The sequence below is a fragment of the Hirundo rustica genome, chromosome 6, assembly GCF_015227805.2.
Source record: "Hirundo rustica isolate bHirRus1 chromosome 6, bHirRus1.pri.v3, whole genome shotgun sequence".
In the NCBI taxonomy this organism is placed as follows: domain Eukaryota; kingdom Metazoa; phylum Chordata; class Aves; order Passeriformes; family Hirundinidae; genus Hirundo; species Hirundo rustica.
This window is the reverse complement of record NC_053455.1, coordinates 53,189,224-53,209,796: the sequence shown is the minus strand read 5'-3', so window position 1 is coordinate 53,209,796 and position 20,573 is coordinate 53,189,224. Positions and strand designations below refer to the sequence as shown.

The 20,573-nt window shown below is 38.6% G+C and overlaps 1 protein-coding gene across 1 annotated transcript in view; it reads left to right on the top strand.

Annotated features, from left to right (window-relative positions):
• Positions 1 to 20,573, top strand: part of SBF2 (SET binding factor 2) — a 215,968-nt gene that overhangs the window by 11,842 nt on the left and 183,553 nt on the right. Inside the window, 1 exon segment of the mRNA XM_040066769.1 lies at positions 5,048 to 5,136. Within this exon segment, the coding sequence (XP_039922703.1) occupies positions 5,048 to 5,136 (89 nt within the window).

Genomic DNA, 20,573 nt, shown 5'->3' with positions numbered 1-20,573 from the left:
AAGATAACAGTATTAATGTTTAATAATAATGGCAGTAGTTTTGTAGGAAATACGTGTCTTGCTACTGCCAGTCATGTTTTGTTCATGTAATTAATAATGAGAACAATTCCTGGTTTATGTGGAGCACAGTGTTAATGTGCAGTGATTACCCATGCTCTGCTCACACACACAAATACTGCAATTAAGCAGATTGTTGTCTGAGTGATGTCTATAGTGCATCTGAGTTTAAGTGGTTTCAGAAGCCTCTAGCAGCTTCTGTCTGGTTGGTCTGGATTCAGTGAGCAGTCCTAGCTATGGGCTTTCCACCATGTTTTTGGGCAGCTTGCATGTTATTGGAAAGGATACCAAAAGGCAAACATACTTTAATTGATGATACAGAGGTTCTTCCTGGTGGCTGTGGCTGTCTGAAGCCATTGACACTGTAATGGCCTATTTTTCCAGTTTAAAACCAAAGTGCCAGTGTTAATGAGTGACAGTTCACAGAATCATTTGGGTTAGAAAAGAACTTTGAGATCATCAAGTCCAACCTCTGACCCAACACTATGGTGCCAACCAGACCGTGGCACTTGAGTGCCACATCCAGTCATTCCCTGAACACCTCCAGGGATGATGACCCCACCACCTCCCTGGGCAGCCCATTCCAGTGTCTGATCACCCCTTCCATGAAGAAATCTTCCCTAATGTTCTTAAAACCTCTGAAACCTTAGTAGGTCTGTAAAGCAGATACTATCAGGCACTAACTGAGGAGATTGCTACTGGTGTTCACTGTGTGCATGTTTTTAATGTGGTGTCAAATTTGTTTAATTAGCTTTAGTTAATAGGAATTTCACCAGGATACTGAGGGAAAGTCCTTTCAGTGTTAATTAATAAAAGGGGCTTGAAAGAAGACTGGATACAGAGTGAAGGGAATGTGGTCAAAACCTAAAGTTATTAATGGGAAAATCTGAATCACCTTTTTAACTTTTTTCCTCATGTAGCTTCAATATTTTTGCAAAGTTGTCAGCAGTTATCAGTAGCGTATATTGAAACAAGTGATGGTTGTTGAAATCCCATGACCTGATATTTTTCTATTTCTTCCTGTTGTGCTAAAGCAGTCAAGAATTAAAATTCACTTGGATGTTGAGTTGCAGCCACCTCTTGAATAATGTTATCTTCAGAGGCAACTGCTGTGCTGAAAGTTGGATGATTTGACATAAGTCAGCTGAAGGCAGAGAGTGTCCACAACCCCTCACCCCAAACCATGAGATTTAGACTCACTGCAATTCTGCTGATATTTTGCTGGTTGGATTGAAAAATGTCAACAGAGAATCAACAGTAATTGCAGTATAAAGTATTGGGGAAATGTGGTGAGCATACAGTACTGGATTGGATCTATTGTTAAAGGAAGTGCAGCTGCTGGGTCTTCTCTTGCACAGGAGGTTCTTTCAAATGATCTCTGTCTAAACTTTTCATAAAGAAGGCAACTTGCAGATCACTCTTGTAATTGAAAGGAATAATTTTTATTTATTTTTCAAACTTATCAAATTACAATGAATTCTACCTCATGATTGCAAACATAGAAAACTCTGAGATCCTGAAGAATTGACCTAAATTTGAAGGAGTGCAGATTCATTTAAAAAAGCAAAACCATCAATCCCCCCCCCCAAGCCAACCCAAATTTTATTGGGATAGGAAGTGTTTCTTACCTATCTGTATTGTATTCAGCGTAAGAAATCATGTGAAATAGTTAGATTTTATGCATTATAAGTATCACAGCACTTTTCTGTGGAAGGATTAACAGTGCTTTTTCTGTTGGTGTTTTGGTTTTATTTTTTAACTCATATCTGATGAGTCTTAACTCATAACAGATATCACATATCTGATGTGATATGGGTAGAAAAATAAGACCAATGTGAATGAAATTATGTGAATACTTTCTAATGCTCATATCTTGAGCACAGAACTATTCACTTCCCTTTTTTCCCTTTAAAATGTTACATTTCTATGATACATCCTCCATGCACTGTTCCATAAACTTTTTGAAAATGTTCTCTATTAAGGATGATTTAAGTTGACGGTTTCCTGAAGATTCAGCTTTACTGCTGTGGGCCTTAAGTTGTACAGTTTAATACCTGGAATGTTTGTGAGGCTTCTGTGAGGCTGTTTTGGAAAGGATTCTTTTAGAAAAATATTGAGAACTTGGATATTAAATCAGTTGTGCCTGAACTATAGGTAGATAGAAAGCATTTTAGGTTTTTAAGTGTTTTCCCAACAGTGGAAACAGGCTGGTTCTGGGGACACACGGAGGGACATGTTGCTGCACCTCTTGGAGGGGGGTGCTCCGTGGGATATGGAGTGATTTCTCTTTGATACCAGAGGTGACCTGAAGTGCAAGTTCAGGCAGCACAAGAAGTTCAGTCTGGCTTTCTGAAATGTTCAGAGGCACATCATTTTCTTCAGGGTAAATTCCTACAGAAGTTTAGAATCCTTTTTGAAAGCAAAATGGGAATTACATGCAGAAAACTAACACTGATGGCCAGCATTAGTGGTTTAAGGAAAGCAAACTAAAAACCTGATAAGATTTTGACGTAAAGGAGAGACTATTAAAACCTTTTTTTAGAAAGTGTACATCTCTCAATTCTGAATTAAGAGCTTCCTATACTGTAATGTAGGGAGAGTCTTTGTAGCAGTCAAGTAAAAAGGAAAGTAGAAGGATTGATAGCTTCAGAATATGATCAAGTAGAAGAAATTTTGAGAAGAAAATTCTTTCCTGGATGTCATTATTTATAAGTGTAGTGGGTAGTGTCAGAGGTCTCAGTCTTTTGTGAACTGGATTCAGAGTTTAAAAAAGTCACCTGTGTTTCCCACAGAGAAATGTAGGGAGCATGTACATAGCAGGACTCTTTGCTGCTGTAATTCTTTGATACTTCCTTTCCAGGAAGTCTGGATATCTCTGTTCAGCTGGGTCATTCTGCCCTTTCTTGCTGTTGGCCTCCTCATCCCCTGGCTGTGCTCTTCCTGCAGTGTTTGTGCTCTCTGCTGCCTTGGGTGCATTGTTTGCTATCTCTGTGCCACCTGCTAGCCTTAGAACAGCTGGAGGAAGAAGAGATTTGACAGAGATATGACTTAGGATAAGCAGATAACGTGGTAATTTGAGACTTTAACTCAACAAGGGGAGAAGTTTTCTGACACTGAGTCGATGAAGGAACCTTTATGCAGTCACCTGTTCCATAGTCACTTCTACTGTCTGCGTAAAGGAACGGAAATGCTTTGATAGAGTACATGAGGGGAATACTTAAACAGTGGGATCAGTGATTGGTGACCCCTGTTCAGTCTGATATAGAGCTCCTTTTCCTTACAAAAGCTGCAGCTGTAGCCTTGTCTTGTTCCTCGGTTTCTGGCACATTGTGAGCTCTGCTTTCTGAGGCATCTCTGCAGCTTCTCTAGAACATGATGCTCCCTTTGGCTTTTAACTTGCTGATCTCATACATACAAGTCATAGCTAACACCATGTTATTGCAGTTCATCAGCAGGCTGCCCTTGGGAGTCACAGTGTGTGCTACCTTGGGGGTAGGATTGCTTTTGGGAGTTTTACCTCTTTGTAGTTTGTATGTCCGTTGTACTAAGAACATCTGTCTGGGATTATTCCCAAGAGACAATCACAGATTAAGTGTAAATATGCACAAAATGGGGAGAACACTTCTTTACTAACCCATCAGATTGCCTTCTGCCTAAACGCTTGTAAGATGTATTGTGGGTTTTAAGATAGCAGCAAAGTCAAACGTAAATTAGGAAGCTTAGCGGGAGGCCTGTTTTTTGTCACTATAGCAATCGATTTATGCTAGCAGACTTGAGTTGTCAGACCGAAAATGTTTTTTTTTTTATGTTAAAGCCAGGAGAGGTATGTATTCATTGCTGCTGCCTGGGTGTCTGCAGAGGAGGCAACACATATAGAACTGCTACTACTAATGCATAAATTGGACGGCTCCATAACATCAAGTACAGCTTTGAGCATTTGGACAAGAAAAATGTTTAACAATTTAATACTTAATCTCCAAATTTTTGTGATACATCTTCAGAGAAAAGATGTTTTTAATTAGATATGATGGGTCAGCTATTAAAAGGGCATTTTAAATGGTTTGCAAATTTCAACTTTGCCATTGATATATGGACAGACAGAAGAATGGAGGACCTTGGCGAGCAGCCCAGTGGGAGGGGACCTGGGGGTCATTGAAGTTACAGCTTCTTCATGAGGGGAGGAGGCAGGGCAGACACTGATCTCTTCCTCAGCCACAGGACTTGAAGGAATGGCCTGAAGCTGAATCAGAGGAGGTTTTAGGTTGAATATTAGGAAAAGGTTTTTTCAGTATTTACCGCAGGATTTCAGAATGTGAAAAACAGAAGTCCTGTTTGTACATGCATTCGTGTACCGTTCAGGATGATGCAGCACTACCATTGCGGTGTATTTGTGCGTTCCAAAATTTATCTATAGCACTGTGCTTCCAAAAAAAAGGAACATGTAAAAAAGAAGACAGTTGCATCAGAAAGTTATCAGAATTTACTAGCCTTTCTTCACGTTTTTCTGTGGGGAAAACCACTGCTGACTTGTCCAAGGAAACCAGTGAGAAATACAGGCAAAGAATTAGTGTGTCCTGGATTAATCATGTGGACTTTTAATCTGGAGATTTATTTCAATCTACAGGCTTCTTTTGGGAGACTGCTATTGAGAAACTTTTGCTTTCTTTTTAAATATCACATTATCCATTTTATTAGTCTTTAACTCACTGCTGTTTTTAGAGAGAGACTGAAATTATCAATAATCATCTTGTCATTTTGAAAACGTGCATGAGAGGCAGAAGCTGGATGCACTTCCTGTAGTGATTCCTTGTGTTACTGCTGGAAAATGTTAAGATTGTATTTATTATATGACTTGCAAAGTCACATTTGAGGAGTGTGTTCTGCCTCTTGTGGCAAAAAACTTACTAATATTTGGTATATTTTGAAAATGTTCTCAAATGTATGGTGATTTCAATTCCACCAGTTTAAGTAATTGAATTTTATCTTTCAGCAGGACCAACCGAAGGTTTGGGGAAAATAATACAAAGATTTCCCCAGAAGGACTGGGAAGACACTCCTTTTCCACAGGGAATAGAGTTGGTAAGTTTGCATTATATTTTGCAATTTTTGGAATTTCTTTCACTTGCAGTTGGAAGATAATCTGCCTTCATGTAATGATCTCTATTATTTAACTCAACAGGGAATGGGTAGAAATTAGTGAGCAGAGGGGATAGATAATGGGTTCAAGAACAATAATTTTGGCTAACAGAAGATAATTTTTTTCTGGTATGCGCAGCTAAGTAAATATTCCTCGAATATAGAAAATGTCTGCTGTGAATTTATAAACAGTGTGTTTAAAAGAAATGCTTATTTGTGCCCTTATGTTTTTGTGAGCAGCCTTCAGATGGCAGATGACTTCTCACTGTCATATTCAAATAATTACAAATGCATATTTGTATAATTTAGATTAAAAAATAAATGAATATAATATCCCAATAAACTGGATTTGTTAAAACGGTCAGCAAGGCTGGTGTGCGGGGATCTGTTTTAAACAGTGAATTCCCAAGGTGCTGTTTCTTGGTCTCTTGGAGAAGAGAAGAGACCCTTCCTTGGTCTCTTGTGGGATGCAATGAAAAAGTGTCTCTCACTCATCTGGATCGTGTATTCACTCAATAGCTGTCTCTAAAAATACTGAAGAGAGCTGAAGGACTGTGGTCACATCCTGAAATGAGGTTTCTGAGAAGTCAGAGTGAAACTTTTACTGCTGCGAACTTGGCAACTTCTGGGACAGGATGAGCTAGAGGAGGAGATGGGCTGTAGGAAATGTTGCAATTCGAGTCTTTGTATTGTGGGGCAGAATCGGCTGGAGAGGACACAGACACCCGAGACTTCCCTGAGTTTATTGCACAGACAGTAAACAGAGCAGCTTTTACCAGTCTCTCTTATCTTTTCAGGCGTGTTCAGCTCCTTGCTCCATACCATTGCTGTGTGCTGTGCTCTCCATGAAGAGCAGGGAAGGGAGTCTGGTGTTTGGCTGCTCTGGTCCCTGGTGCAGAGGAGGTGGCATTTACCTCCCTGAGCTGGTGTACAAGGCTGGGCACTCGTTTTTCTCTGGCTCTGTGGTTTCATTTCTTCACATCCTGGCCTCAGTTTGGGGTTCAGGGCTTGCGATGCCCTGATCATTGGGGTCAGCACAATTTTCTCCCCCACAGCGTGGGGAATTGCAGCCTCTGTGGTGCACTTGCATAACAGCAGGTTGGCAATGCTGAGCCCTGCTGAAACGGGGGAAGCTCCGAGGTTCAACCAGGATGGCTGATCCTGCCTCGAACAACTGCAGGGGCTGAGTCATGGTAAGATTTACTCTGTCACACGGATCTTCCTTATCTCGTTCAGAGAGAGCAACAGGTCTGACTGCCTGTGAGGATGGGAAAATAAGTAAGCACAGCTTGTCTTGAAGCAGTGGATCTTAATCTGTGTCCAGGTGTTATCTCCCATGTAAGTTTGATCATAGGATTTTAGCACCACAAGAAACACCTTTCTAAGGGAGAGATTTTTTAGTTTTTTTAATGTGACAAAATGTTATTTCTGTATCGGTTCACAAATGACTCATTAGGCAAGCCCTTAAGACTAAACTTTCCAAATAAACAAATCTGACAATTTAAGAGCATTGATTCAGCCAGTTGGCAAATCAGTCAAGTTTTGATCTGCTTTCCAAGTGTGGTAAATAAAATTTTAGTTAATGAAGATTGAGGAGTGTTAGAGATACTGCAGAGATCAAGTACTAAAGTATTGTCGTGTGGCAACATTGACCATCGTGTCCAGAGCGGAACACCGGCAGGGAAATAGACAAGGCTTTGTTATAAGCACGAGAATCCATTTATTTCCCCTCCTACCCTGGGCTGGGGAGAGGGTGAGAGTGAAGAGAAAGAGAGCGAGCAGGGCAGGGTTGTGAGTTTTATCGGGTATTTTAGGGGAGGAAGTCTTTGGGTTTAGGTCAAAGAGTGGAGATCAGATTTTCAGCCTCTGCAAAACAGGACTCCAAACTAAAATAAATCACTTATGAAAGTCAGATTTTGGCAGGAGGTTTTTTTCAAGGTTTGGATGAGTCCAACAGGAATCAACATTAGTTCATGGAAAGGAAAGAAGAAAAGCTGCATTACCATGTTTCTGTTTGTCACCTTAAGGGGAGATTTAATATCATTAAGGGGGTAAAAGGGCATACCTTAAGGAAAAAGAGATGGGGGGAAAAGGTAAGAATAGAATAGTTGACAAATGTATATGAGACTGAAGAGAGACATATTTATTAATAGCACTTAGTTCTATGAGAAAGTTTGAGTTAATATCCTCTTAAATGTACTTTCCCCTTCTTTGAAAGATCTGTGTGAAATGGTATGGTTTCTGTTAAATGGAAAAAAAAGACAGGATTTGTATCTGAAAAACATGTCAAGCTCTCTTCACTGTGTTCTCACGAAGGAGAAAGGCCAAAGCTTTTCATGCTTAATGATAAGATTGAACGGAGATTTGCAGTTTGAATCTTGTTTTCTTTCAAAGGTGGTTCTCCTGCTGTGAAAACCTTCAGCTGATTACTGGTGATGATCTCAGTGTGCCGCTGACTTCTCCCCATCCCTCTCAGCTCTTTTGTGAATTCTTTCCCTGAGAATTCAGAAATCTGTGGGATTTTTCTAATTTTTGTTTTTTTCAAATAAGGTGGGTTGAATGAGGTAATTTGTATTGACATGTAATGGGTGATACATCCACAGATCACAAGATCACAGAGCAGCCCAATTTGGAAAGGACTTGGAAACGTCCAGCTTTCCTGGGAAAGGAAGCATAGCTGAGATTATCCTACCACCCTGTCCAGTCTCATCTCAAAACCCTCCAGCAGAGAGAACTTGATTGTGTCCCTAAATGATCTAACAGTTACATAGTCTATTAATGTTGTTAATGGCGTTTTATGAAACAAGACAAGGGGGAAATAGTGGAAAAGACCTATGCACACCCCCACCCCTCAAGCTTTAGTGCTTTAAGATGGAAAACACCTTCTGGGGCCCCTGGTGGTCTCTGTAGCTTGTAGAGATGCCATTAGTCTGAGCTCCAGCCAAAAACTGATAGATGAAGATGCTCTGAGAGTTTTTTTGAGAGCTCTTCTCTTTGCCAACCCTGCGTGCCCACTATCCTTGTGGCTTGAATTCATGTGATCAGATTTCTGAGACATAATTAAGACAATGCAAAGAATGGATTTGTATAGGTAATTTTAAAGTTAAATAAGAAAACCACATCAAATAAGTATTTAACTTTTTCTTTGAGTCCAGTTTTGATAAACCGGTTTCCTGTGGGACAAACTGGGCCTACTGGACCTGCCCTTGACTGACTGAAAAGGGATCATTTTGAGAACATCTTCTCTAGGAAGGATCACCCAATTTCACCTTTTACTTTGTATTGTAGTTTTAGTAATTTGACAATATATAGAGAAATTGGGTCATTATATAATGTAATTGCACTCTGGACTTCGCTGAAGGATGTTGTATTTGGTGTATATGTGTTCTGGATTAAAGGATTACGAGTTATTCAAACTCTGCCTGTTTTTATGTGAGCAGCATGATAGCTATGTTCTCTACATGAGATTGGGAGTAAAACACATTGTCCAGAATTCAACAAGAAGTATACTCTATTCAGTTTTATTCAGATCAAGTACTTTAATTTGTCTTGTTATTCAACTGTGTGTCTTCTGGTTGTCAGTGGTGAGTAAAGCCATGACTCTCTGCTGAGGGAATGATGCTGTCAGGAGGTCTTAGTCAGTGTTTTTTCACACCTCCTGCTTGTCTGCATCCTCTGAAATTACCTAAGGAGATTTTTCTTAACCTTATACTTTTTGCATGTGCCATTTCACTAGAGACTTCACAGCTTTAAACTTTGTTCTGTTTATAACTGAATGCAGGAACTTTGATAAGCCACCTGCAAATTGCTGTGAAGCATACCTGAAGTCTTTTGCAATGGATTATTGATACTTACAGAAACTGCTAAGGGCATGAAGACGTTTTTACCATTTGTTGAATTGTGTGACGTAACTGTAAGATACGATATTTCTTAATGTTATATATGATACATATTGAGTGTTGCTTCAGAAGCAATAAAGTGCTCTTCTTCCATTTGCTAGAAGATTTGTGGGCTATTCAAGAGAAATGTAAGGAACAATTTCAGTTTAGAATCTGAGCATCTTCATTTTACTTGATGAAAAGCAGTCTGTCTGCAATTTATTGACCAAATGCAAGTCAGAGTGCGTTTCTTCAGTTCCATGGAAGTAAGCTGACTCTGAGGGGTAAAGAGAGATTTTCGCTCATTCTTAATAAAGTATTTGGCTCAGAAAAGCATTTCAGTCATTGGTTTTTGAAAGAATGCGGTTAGAACATACCAATCTGATGGCTGCCCCCCATGACATTTTAAATGGAAGTGTTTGGGTATCCTTCTCCATAGTCTGTTTCTGAGAAGTTTCTTCAGATGCAGCTTAAGTGTAAAAATAACCCTGTAAAGTTAGCTGAGACATATAAGAGCAGTGTAAGATTAGGACCATTGAACTTGTTGTTCTTTCTTGTAGAAAGAATGCTTGAGAGTGTATGTTGGTTGGATGAGTTAGCTTTACATTTCTGCATATTTTCTTATTTTTATCACAGTTTTAATTTGACTGTGTAAATTTCTAGACATCCTAATTAGTTATACATCAGAGGAAGCTTTGGTATGTAATGTTACACTGTAAAGTCATTTTGTCCAGGGCTAAATTAGCTAAACTAGGTATCATCTGCATTACTCAGTGTTGGGAGGGTAATCTTAATGAGGCCAGTGAAAGTCAGCCTAGAAAACAGTTACATTGTCTTTAGTTTTAAACTGGATATGATGTGCTTCTGCAGTTTGTGAGTAGCAGGGAAGGAAATTGCCCACTGTAACTCGTGGTGGTGTTAGCAGTAGTGTCATGATTAAGTAATTTGGATTTCAAGTTTGTGGTCAAGTATAGAAATTAATATGAATTTCTAGACAAGGTAATTACTTATCCAAATAATTACTTAAATTATAACATTTATTTTTTAATTGGTAAAAAGTGCTATTTGACACAACCATTTGAAGACCACTTACATGTGTTTTGACAGTAAGATAGAAGGAAAGGCTGCACATGCCCTTTTGGGATCTGGAAGGTTGCCTTCTAAATGAGGAGTCGGAATCAGCTTATTCCTCCTTGGTGTACAGCCCTTGCCGTGGAGCTTAGTATTTCTGCACCTTTGTTTTTGCTTTAGATATGAACTCTTAAATAAATGTGAAATATGTCTTTAATGAAAACTGGATTCAACTTTCAAATTCCAGCTAACCTGAGGTCTCGGTTTGAAAGACAGGTATCTACTAGGGAGGGCAGGGCCTCTCTATGAGTGGAGAATTCAAATCCCCTCTCTCCAAATTATTTTAATTTAGAAAATTGAAGGGGCTTTCAGGCAGAGGTATGGGGACGGGAGTAACAGTTCTTTACTAGTATGTATAATAAGGCAAAAAACCAACAACAATTCCAGCATTAATAATAAACAGAACTAAGAACCTTGAGGGGTTTGTTTCACAAAGCCCAGTGCAGTCTGATCTCTTGGGACTCCGAGAGCACCAAGCTGCAGCAGTGGAAACTCCCGGGCTGGTGGCTGGAACGGCGGGGTGTCCCCGACAGGCAGGGGGGTGCGGGGGCTACAGCATAGCAAAAAGAGCAGTGCTGAAGAAGCCGCAACTCCCGGCCTCCAGCAGGGTAGGCAAAGGAGCTCAGAATTCCTGGGCACACAAGCAGCTGATGGTAGATTTCCCAGGACTGGACTTTTTGTTGACAGTGGACTTCTCCCGCAGCAAGCAGCAGTTTGGTCGTTCTCTCCCCGATGCCGAGGGCAAGAAGAGCCAAGCTGCTCCCAGCTCTTTTTCCTGCCCCAAGATCTTCCCCCTCCCGACTTTCAGCCACCTCCTTTGTGTTGGTCAAGCACCATGTAAGCACCAGTACTAAGTCTCTTAGTAACTTAAAGGGAAAAATTCTATAAGGGAAAAAAAAAAGGAGCAAACCTAACCCCCAACACTGAGATACAAAAAAATGCGAACAAATGAGAGTAAGGACTGGTCAAAGTGTATTTGTATTCTGACTGATCTAGTTGGTCTTGTACAAATTTCCCACTTCATTTTTACATACGTAATTATTGAATTACAGCTGTACTGCTGAGCTCTTAACTGATATTTACTTCTGTTGGAGCTTTACAGTTGGAATAGGGAGGAAAAAAGCTATTAAAAAAAAAAAAAACAAAAAAAAACCCACCAAAATCCAGCTCATTTGTCTTCAAAGTTGCATTCAATTGAAGACATTTAAAAGGCAGCCAGATTTTAAAGTAGAAGTGTTTTACAGAACTCGTACACTTCTGAAAATTTCCACTGCAGAGTCTGTGGAAATCATTACATGTTCAGTCAAAAGCAATACTTTTAATATTCAAGTGATCATCCCTTAGCATTACTTTTGTTTTGCCACCTTGGTATAAGGCATCTTTTCTGAGGAAAAAATCTGATACTTGAACATTTCACGTCTTATTTTAAGTAAGACATAAGAGACAACTAGGCTTGCAGATTAGACAGTTAAGGCCTGAAGTGATTAGAGTTTTAAGGGAGTTAATCTTTAAATGCTTCAGCCTTAGCTAGCTGATCTGTGAGCCAATTTTTCTCAAACATTAATAATTTTAAGGACCTGAATAAAGAGTTATCGACGACATCTATTTATCCTTCAGTGCACCTCGTCAGCTGCAGAGATTTTTATTTGGTGAGGGGTTTTTTGCCCCTCTTTCCCTTCAAATATTTTTAACCTCTTAAGAATCATTACATATATAATTTTTCGATGAACAACTGCACCACAGAGCTCAGTGTAGCACTTACAAATGCATTGTAACATTTTTATTCTTGTATTACGGAAAAGGTGCTTTCAGCACTTAGTAGGAAACATGATAGCAAAAGTACAGCAATTTTTCTTTTCTGAGTGTTTCTGGACTCAGCTTTTATTCTTCAAACATATCAGTCTCCACTATACAACTTAGAGTGCCATTGTTGTGGTGTATTTTACAGTAATGTTACTGCTGTGTTGTTAAACAGCTACATTCTGGTTTTAGAATCTGGTCTTACTGAATGGATGTTAGCTTCTGGATTTTGTAGATTAATGTGATAAAATAATTTGATATTGGTATCTAATTACTTGCAAGTATTCGTTGTGTAATATAATGTCTCACTTGACTAAGTGCTGTCAAAGGGTTCAATTATTGTGCTTTATCCATTCTTAGTTTTGTTTTGAGTTGGAAAAATAACCACATCAGAGCACTACAGTCAACCTGTTTGCAATTTCAACTCTTTTTCAATTCTCTTATCTTTCAATGGAGTATATTGTAAGTGTAACCTTTTTCGCATCTGTCATGGTGTTTTAAGATCCATGCACTTCCATTTTAAGTTAAATTCTTTTTGGATCTTCTGGAGGACTTTATTAAGAAGTGCAGATGTTTTTAGAATCACAGAATGATTTGGGTTGGTTTTCTTCGTTGTTCATATCTCTCATCTCCACAGATAATACTCGACTGCCTGAGATGGTCTTGTCCACCCAAGCTTTGTGTGTGATTCAGTGTCTTTCTTACCTCTCCGTAAGTTTTTCTTACCTTGTTTAAAAGTTAGAGGAAGGCCTGCAACATGGACTTATCTCTAAGTCTCTGTTTTGGGGCTTTTGCTTACTTTTGCTGTCATCTGTTTCCTACTAAGTGTAACAGTCTGCAGAGGAGATTCTGAGACCCCCAGTTAAGCCATGAGGTGTTGTAAGATCTACAAAATTTTGTGGGTGTCTTGGTATTTCCACCTTATAACTTACAAACTTGTCTGTGATAAGTCTCCTGGGTGACCCTGCTTTTCCTGAAGGTTCTGAATTTTGAGTATTAATGTTTTTTGTTGTTGCCTGCTTAAAAAAAAAAAACCTTTTGAAATACTCTTGACTAAAAAGGGCAAGCAATATACATCTCAAACATGTGATATGAAAATGGGCTTATCCAGAAACCAAAACTGAAAAGCAAAAATTATGGGGAAAAACTTATGGTTTTAATTATTTTCAACTTTATGAATAGCCTGGCTATGGATGTGCTTTGTGTTTTTCCAAAAACGTTAGTTTATACTTGAAGGTTAACTTGGATGAATGCAGCACATGACTGTAAAGTGATACATGTTTTTGAAAAGATGAGCATGTCCTTAACATCAGAGGAGGTTCTTCAGCCTAAGTGACCTATTCCACTTTGGATTAGTAATCTCTGAAGATTATTTCAGAATAATTCTATATGAACACAAATCCATGTGAGTTTGAAATGCAAGCAACAAAAGAGCCATTTATCTGGAAAGACACAAACCAGTGTGCATTTCTAAGTCAGTTAAAACTCCTCTGAGTGCTGCACCTTCTGGGTTTACAGCACTGATTTTATGTTGACTCAGCCACACAGAAATTAACTGAAATGTATTTGTGTGCACTATAACATCCAGCTCTGTTGTTATACAAAACTCCTGTTTCCAGTTTTTCCTCATGCCATGTGCAGATGACTCTACCTCAGTTGGGCAAACGTAGATACTGTACGCATCTGTTGTCTCCACAAATAACAAAGTTGAGCCCAGCATGAATCAAAGAATAAAAGTGGGCACTGTTTTGAGATGGCCAGAGGTTAGACATGAGAAGTCTTCGGATAAATAAAATGAAGAGGATAAACTCTTCTCCTTGTCCCTTGTGAATATGGTGAGCAAATAGATTCTCTAGCAAAGGAGATTGGGTGTAAACAGTAATAAATGTTTTAAATAGATGGAGCTCATCCTATTTAGGATTGAAAAATTTTGAGCAGTATTATTTTTTTCTGATGGAGGATGACGTGTGAGGCTAATAGTACGACATGGAAAGGGGAATTGCTTGGATAATCTCCTAAGGTTCTTCTTCGGATTTGTTAATCTGAAAAGCCAAGGTCCTGGCTTCTCATTTGCTTCTCTGAAGAGAGAGCCATGGGAAGGTACCAGACTGGGACATCAGAATGGAGATGAATGAAGAAATATTGTGGATTACCATGGGAGATGAGACTTGGTCTCTGGGGGAGGATTGTCAGGTGTTTGTCCTTGCTGTTAAGTTCTGTATGTCACCATTGGGTCATCTTCCTGTAACTACCAGAGAGGAAGAGAGAGAATTGGACAAATGTAACAATCCTGAAAACTACTGAATTACCTCAGAACTACTTTCCAGTTCGTTGTTTAAAATTCCTGGGTTTGTTTCAGCTCTTTATTGCAGATTATCTGTCAACTTTCTGTTAGAAGTTGAAACTTCTTTTATGCTTGAAGTGCTGTAATTTAGACAATTTTTTGATTGACATTTCTGGGGTTTTTTGTTTGGTATTTCTGTGTGTTTGTGCAGGGAGCTGAGAATTTGTGGGGTTTTGGAGAAAGTCAGCAAGAATGTTGTGTGTTGAATTTATAACCATATATCCAGTTGTCACAAAGTGATCCTTTCTGGGGTTGTGCGAAGGAGCAGAAAGGCAGATGATGTGCAGTCTGTTGGGCTGGAGACAAGATTGTGAAACTTGAACTGGGTCGTTGAATGTGTTCTGGGAATCCAGAAATAATTTATCTGTGAAGTTGATTCCTATGACTGTAAATCACTTTGGAATGTTTTCTAATAGTTCAAGAAAACAGATTAATGGAAAATAAAGGGTATTTTACTTTTTTTTTCTGAACAAATTTGTTAGTGGTTTGTGTTTTGTTAAAGCTGATTCTTTTCATGCTAAGAAGTTTTAATCAGTAGTACCTGTAAATCATTATATTCTCCCAACTCCCCAGTTTGACTGACCTTTTAGTTAGTACTCTACATAAATTTTGTTGTGTTTTGATGCAGGTTTCTTCTGCTGGCTTAAGTCATCTTAGTGGTTTTAAAGCTTGGCTTCTTAAAGTTGAAAACGTTCTTGAAGCCTTTATACAATTTAAGTGCTTATTCATAATAAATTATAAAAGGTGTGTCCTAGTAGTGTTCACCAAAGAACAGAAAACAACATTAATAAATCTTGTGATGATACTTCACAATTTTGTGCATTCTGTGGGCCATAGCTCATTTTATCACTTTATTGTCCAGTTTGAAGCTAAACAAAGATCAGTGCGGAGGCTTTCTGCAGTTCCCAGTTGGTATAATTTCTGATTTCCAGATTCCATACAGGTCAGAGTGGCTCCAGGCACGCACCTGACACAGCACCCATGCAGAAAGCAGCTGATTCCAGTGCCTCAGTGTCTGACTGAGGCTGTGCCATGCAGAATCCTTGGCAAAGGCCTTGGAAGTTTATTGCCTTTTTTTTTTTTTTTAAAACAAATTTCAAAAGTAGCCTGTTGGCCTCCCAGCAGCAGCACTAACTGAAGTCTCAAACAGAGCTCAGCTTAGAAATCCTGAGACTGAGATGCTGTTTTGTTTGCTTCTAAAACAAACACTGCTTAATATTGTTTCAGTACAGCATGGTGGAGCTGCTGTTTGGCTGATTGCATGGAATTGGCAGGACCACTTTGAAATTTTCAGGTTTTATTGTACAACCTTTTTGGACTCTTGTCTGTATCCCAGTAACATGTAGCAATTTGTTTTCTTTTATACAAAACCTGGCATTTGTAGTTGGAAGAAGAAGAAGTTTATGAATGAACTTGAAGGTTAGAAGATACAAAAGGTGCTAGGCTATTTAGATGGCCTTCTTCCTCCTGTATTATTCTTTAGTAATGTGGTATTTTATAACTTCTGGTATGGTTCTGATCCGAATTTCAATATGTGTTTGGTAAATGACTATGAGAATTCTACGGAAGAAATCTTATTTTAAGTAGAAGTCCATAAATAATAATTTTCTATATATTTGTTGTAACAGGAGTTTGGGTTTGGTCATAATAAGGTAAAAGAGTAAAGAAATAATGTGTTTTTATATGCAAAATACAATTTGTACAAAGAGAAGGCAGAAAAACATAACTGTATTCAGATGTGATTTGTAAGTGCTTATTTTAGGGCTAGTCACCAAGAAGAATCTTTGTCTTTGAACTTCTCCTGAGTGGGAATCTGAAGTGTGGAACCAGTAATTTTGCCAGCAGTTTACCTGGACCGCTCCTAGCAAAACTTTTCCTTCTTTCTTTGTCCTCATTGCTCTTTGGGTGTCAGAAATAAACCAGTGCAGGCCAAAACCTTCAGAAGTGGCAGATTTTTAAGATGCGTGGTAATGGTGTAGCTGATCCATGGAGTGTTAGGACTTTATTTAACGTTGCTAAGAGAGACCTCTCTTGGGTCTGTTGCGTTGCAGTATCTGTGTTTTTCAAGGACACACTGTCAAAGCATCACTTGAACAGGTGCTTTTATTTAGTTGCCATGGATACCAGCATAAACTAAAAAGGAAGTTTATTTCTATATCAAAAATAGAGTAATAAATAAAGGATTTCAACTGGCTGCTAATGTGAATCTCTGAAGTCCCAGCTTGCAAAATTGGAGAGGAGGCAGTTCAGGCTCTACTTGTGGCTAATGCTGCTCTGTGGTGATCCTTGCACCGTTTGTAGCTATTGCTCAGCCTGCATTAATTAAATCTGAGCTGTGGAGTGAACCAAGTCAAAGAGGGAGAATTATGACACCCAGGTCTTCTCTTGGATGGTATTTGGATCTTGAGCTTCCATGACTGGATATCACAAGTCTTGCAGGTTTGTATGCTTTAATATATCACCTGCTCTCTGCATGTTTCCCTAGAAATAAAGCAAATTCCCCCTGCTCCCCATCCTGCCCTTCCTGGATTTATGTTTCTAACATAAAAGTTACTGATGCTTTTGAAGAAGCTTTTCTGTCTGGATTTTGTCATAAAGGTTTCCCCAAATTGCTTGCTCATCTTTCCTTTACACTGGCTAGTTCCTGAACTTGGATGTGAAATGAAATTATCTTTTATTTATGTCAACAAAAGAAGATCAGAAAAGCAGATCATGCCCTGTTACTGACCAGTATTGGTTATCCTCACGTTAAAAATGTCTTTTTTCTTGTTTTTTGAAAGCGTATTTCTGATTTGAATCTCTGCCAAGTTACTTGGACAAAAGCAACTAGTACATACATAAAATTAGGATTAAAGCAATTTTAATATAATACATAATGTGTAGTCACACCTCCCACCTCCAAATGAAATGATTCGCTGTTTTACTGAACTGCTAGTATTTCTGTTATCAGTCTGCCATAAATTGTGGGGAATTTTACATAAGAAATGGCTTTAACTTTCTGCTCGTCCCTCTCCCTGTTCTCCCTTTGTCTCTCTGACTTTGGAGATCAGTAGTTCTTTATCTGAGTAAAGGCAGTTCAATGCAAATCCATTCTAGCACTGGTAAAACAGACTGGTAAGACAAGGCTGGATTATGTAGCTACTTTGTGTGGATTCATGCAGTGTATTGCACTGGAATATAATCAACCCAAATCATCTTTTAGTAGTAAAATGCCCCATGCAGTTATGATTGTCCAGCTTTTTCTTAGGCTTACCTGTGAGCTAGGAGTGCAGGAAGCATTATTCAAAAAAAAAAGTAAATAAATTCAAAATTTTGATCCGAGAGAGATCTGTTTTTTAGTTTGCTGACACATCTATGGTATAATGTAGTATTTTAAAAACAAGCAATACTCCTGTTATGTACATGGCATCTGCAGAATCATCCTCACTTCATTTTTTACCTATATTGTTTCCTTTTTGACATGTGTTTTAGCAGTGGACAAGAAAGATGTTCATTAAAATCATGGCTTATAAGCTTAGAATGAAGAATGAATTAGATTTAATGTCAAAGTAGTGGGATAAGAAGTGAGTACTAAAGTTACAGTGTGCTTTCATGACCTCGATGTTTTTAACATTCCTTGAATACCAGATTTGTCTAGTTCTCGGCATCACCTCATGATTATTTGCTATAACTGCATACCAGAAAACCTTATTTCACAAGGATTTTCCTGCATTCTGGCCTGGTAATATACTTGTAGAGACTTGTTGGCATTTGCAATTTTGAAGATTTGTTGTTGGACTGTTTTCATATCTGGTTCGTGTCTTGTATATTGGATTTGATCTGCTTCTCCCAAAAAGCAGAGGAACTGGCATGACCTCTCAAAAAGTGGGTGGAGAGTACATTCTCCCCCTCCCCACAATTTAAATATTTTGCTCCTATGACCAATGTGTGTTTGCAGCAGCCACTTTCTGCATGAGCAGCTTTTCAGCATCCACAGCGAGTTATGTATTGGCACTGAGGGGAAAAAATTACTCCAAAAAGTCACTTGCTGGTCTGGCTTATGGCTGGATCTTTTATATAAGTACAGTTGAAGTTTTCTATTTTAAAATTCAAGATTAGATTCTTTTTATACTTTCATCAATGATGTTACTTAAAAGGATTTCTGAATTTCATGTCTGAATGTCTTTAGTCCAAAAGATTAGCAGCATTTTTAGCTGTGTAGCTGGAAAACTGTTACTATTGTAATAAATATATATCTACAATTTTCTGGGGGTTTGGTTAGTACAATTGTGAAAACTTCATGTGATTTGGGACACTTCCATTTTATGTAACCAAAGAGTGATTAAGTGAATGGAAATGCATTGAATAACAGTAACTTTGTGAAGTCTGATCAGGCTTGAAATATTGTTGATATCAGTTTTTTTGGACTAGTGTGCCTTAGCTGAAGAAAGTAACTATTTGAGTTGCTGTGCTGAGAAAAATGTTTTGCAGTAATGACTTGTGTGGAATCATATGCAATTAATAAATATTCAAATATATTTTAGCTTTGTTTAAAATGAAGGCACATCAGTGTAAAATTTAGTTTATTATGGCTGCCGCAAACATAATTATATTTGTATTTTGTGTGGCAAAGGCTTAGTAGATAGTATTCCATGAAGTGGGTTCAATAATACATTTTCCAAAAGGTTTCAGTTTGGTCCAAGGTGAACAATGATATAAAAAAAGGATAATGTAATCAAGTGTCAGGTTTTTGTGTTGACTTTGGCTTTAGACTGCAAGTAGTATTGTGTGTTGTGAGAGTTCAGTTAAAACTTCTTAACTCCAGCCCCTGAGTTCAGACTGAGAATTAACAGAGAGAACCTAAGTGGGATGTTTTTATTGAACTATTTCTTTGGTTGTTGAAATGGAAAGATGGAAGAACTTTAAGATTTTAGGTACCTTTCTTTCAAAATTCATCATTAAGCTTTCAAGAACACTTCAAAATTACAGAAAAAAGAGATTTTCATTGGCTCTCCTTTTTTAACTACTTCTTGCAGGATCTGAATACATTTAACAATGCAAGTATTTTTTAACGGTCTGTATTTGTAATTTGATCATAAAAAGAAATGGTTGGAAAGCATTACCTGAAAAGGAGTATTTGGTGGCATGTTTTATGTATTGGCTGTTTTTTTTAATGACACATTTTGAGCTGAGCAGCCTCTAAATAGACGTATTTTCTAAGTATCCTAATTTATTTTTTTAAATACATAGATGGGATTTATGCTGAAGCATTTTAGGGTAATAAGTAATAATATGCATCTTACATTATTAAGGTGTGTCATTATTACAGCATATGCACACCCTCCTATGTCTTTCTACTTAAATATGATAGCGCTTATAAGCTTTCCTTTTAAAGTAGGAATTTACTATGATGAGTTAGGTAACAGCATATTTATGTGCACTATTTCACTTGTTATGGGTAATGCCTTACTTGTCTGTTGCAAGAGCCTCACTACAGTGGAAACTGTATTTAAATAAGGACTTGAATTGAGTAGTGGTTTCTGAAGGGAGTTGAAAGAAGGAAACTTAATGACTGCTGTGTCTTCAGACGACTAGCTTTAAGTGTGGTAGAGAAGAATGTGATTTTCAGTTTCACAGTATGTGATGTCTTGCACTGAATAAGGTAAGAATGGGGTGCTCCAGAGTTGTCTGTAATTTAGTTTTAGTTTGAGTTACCCCCTTCTTTGGGTTTTCTTGTTTGAGAAGGTGTGGTTCTCTGTGCCAGCACTGATCCTGAGGGAGAGGAGAAAGCCAATTACCTCATTGGATATGCAGTATAGAAAGATGTAAATGAGATTTGCAAAGTGCAAACACATTTCAGACCCCCCAGTAGGAGAGGCAGTGCACACAGGGGATGAGTGCTTTCTGCTGAGACTGCAAAAAGCAGCATGGACAGCAGGTGAGGGAGGACATTCTGCCCTTCTGCTGTTGCAGTGAGTCCAGAGGAGACCACTAAGGTGGTCACAGGGTTGGAGCACCTCTCTTGTGAGGAAAGACTGAGACAACTGGGGTTGTGCAGCCTGGAGAAGGCCAAGGGAAACCACCTTCTGGCAGCCTTCCAGTGCCTGAAGTAGCGCTACAAGACAGCTGGAGAGGGACTTTATACAAGGGGCAGGTAGGACAAGGGGCAATGGCTTCAAACTGAAGGAAAGTGAGTTTAGATTAGATGATAGGGAAATTCACTATGGGAGTGGTGAGGCATTGGCACA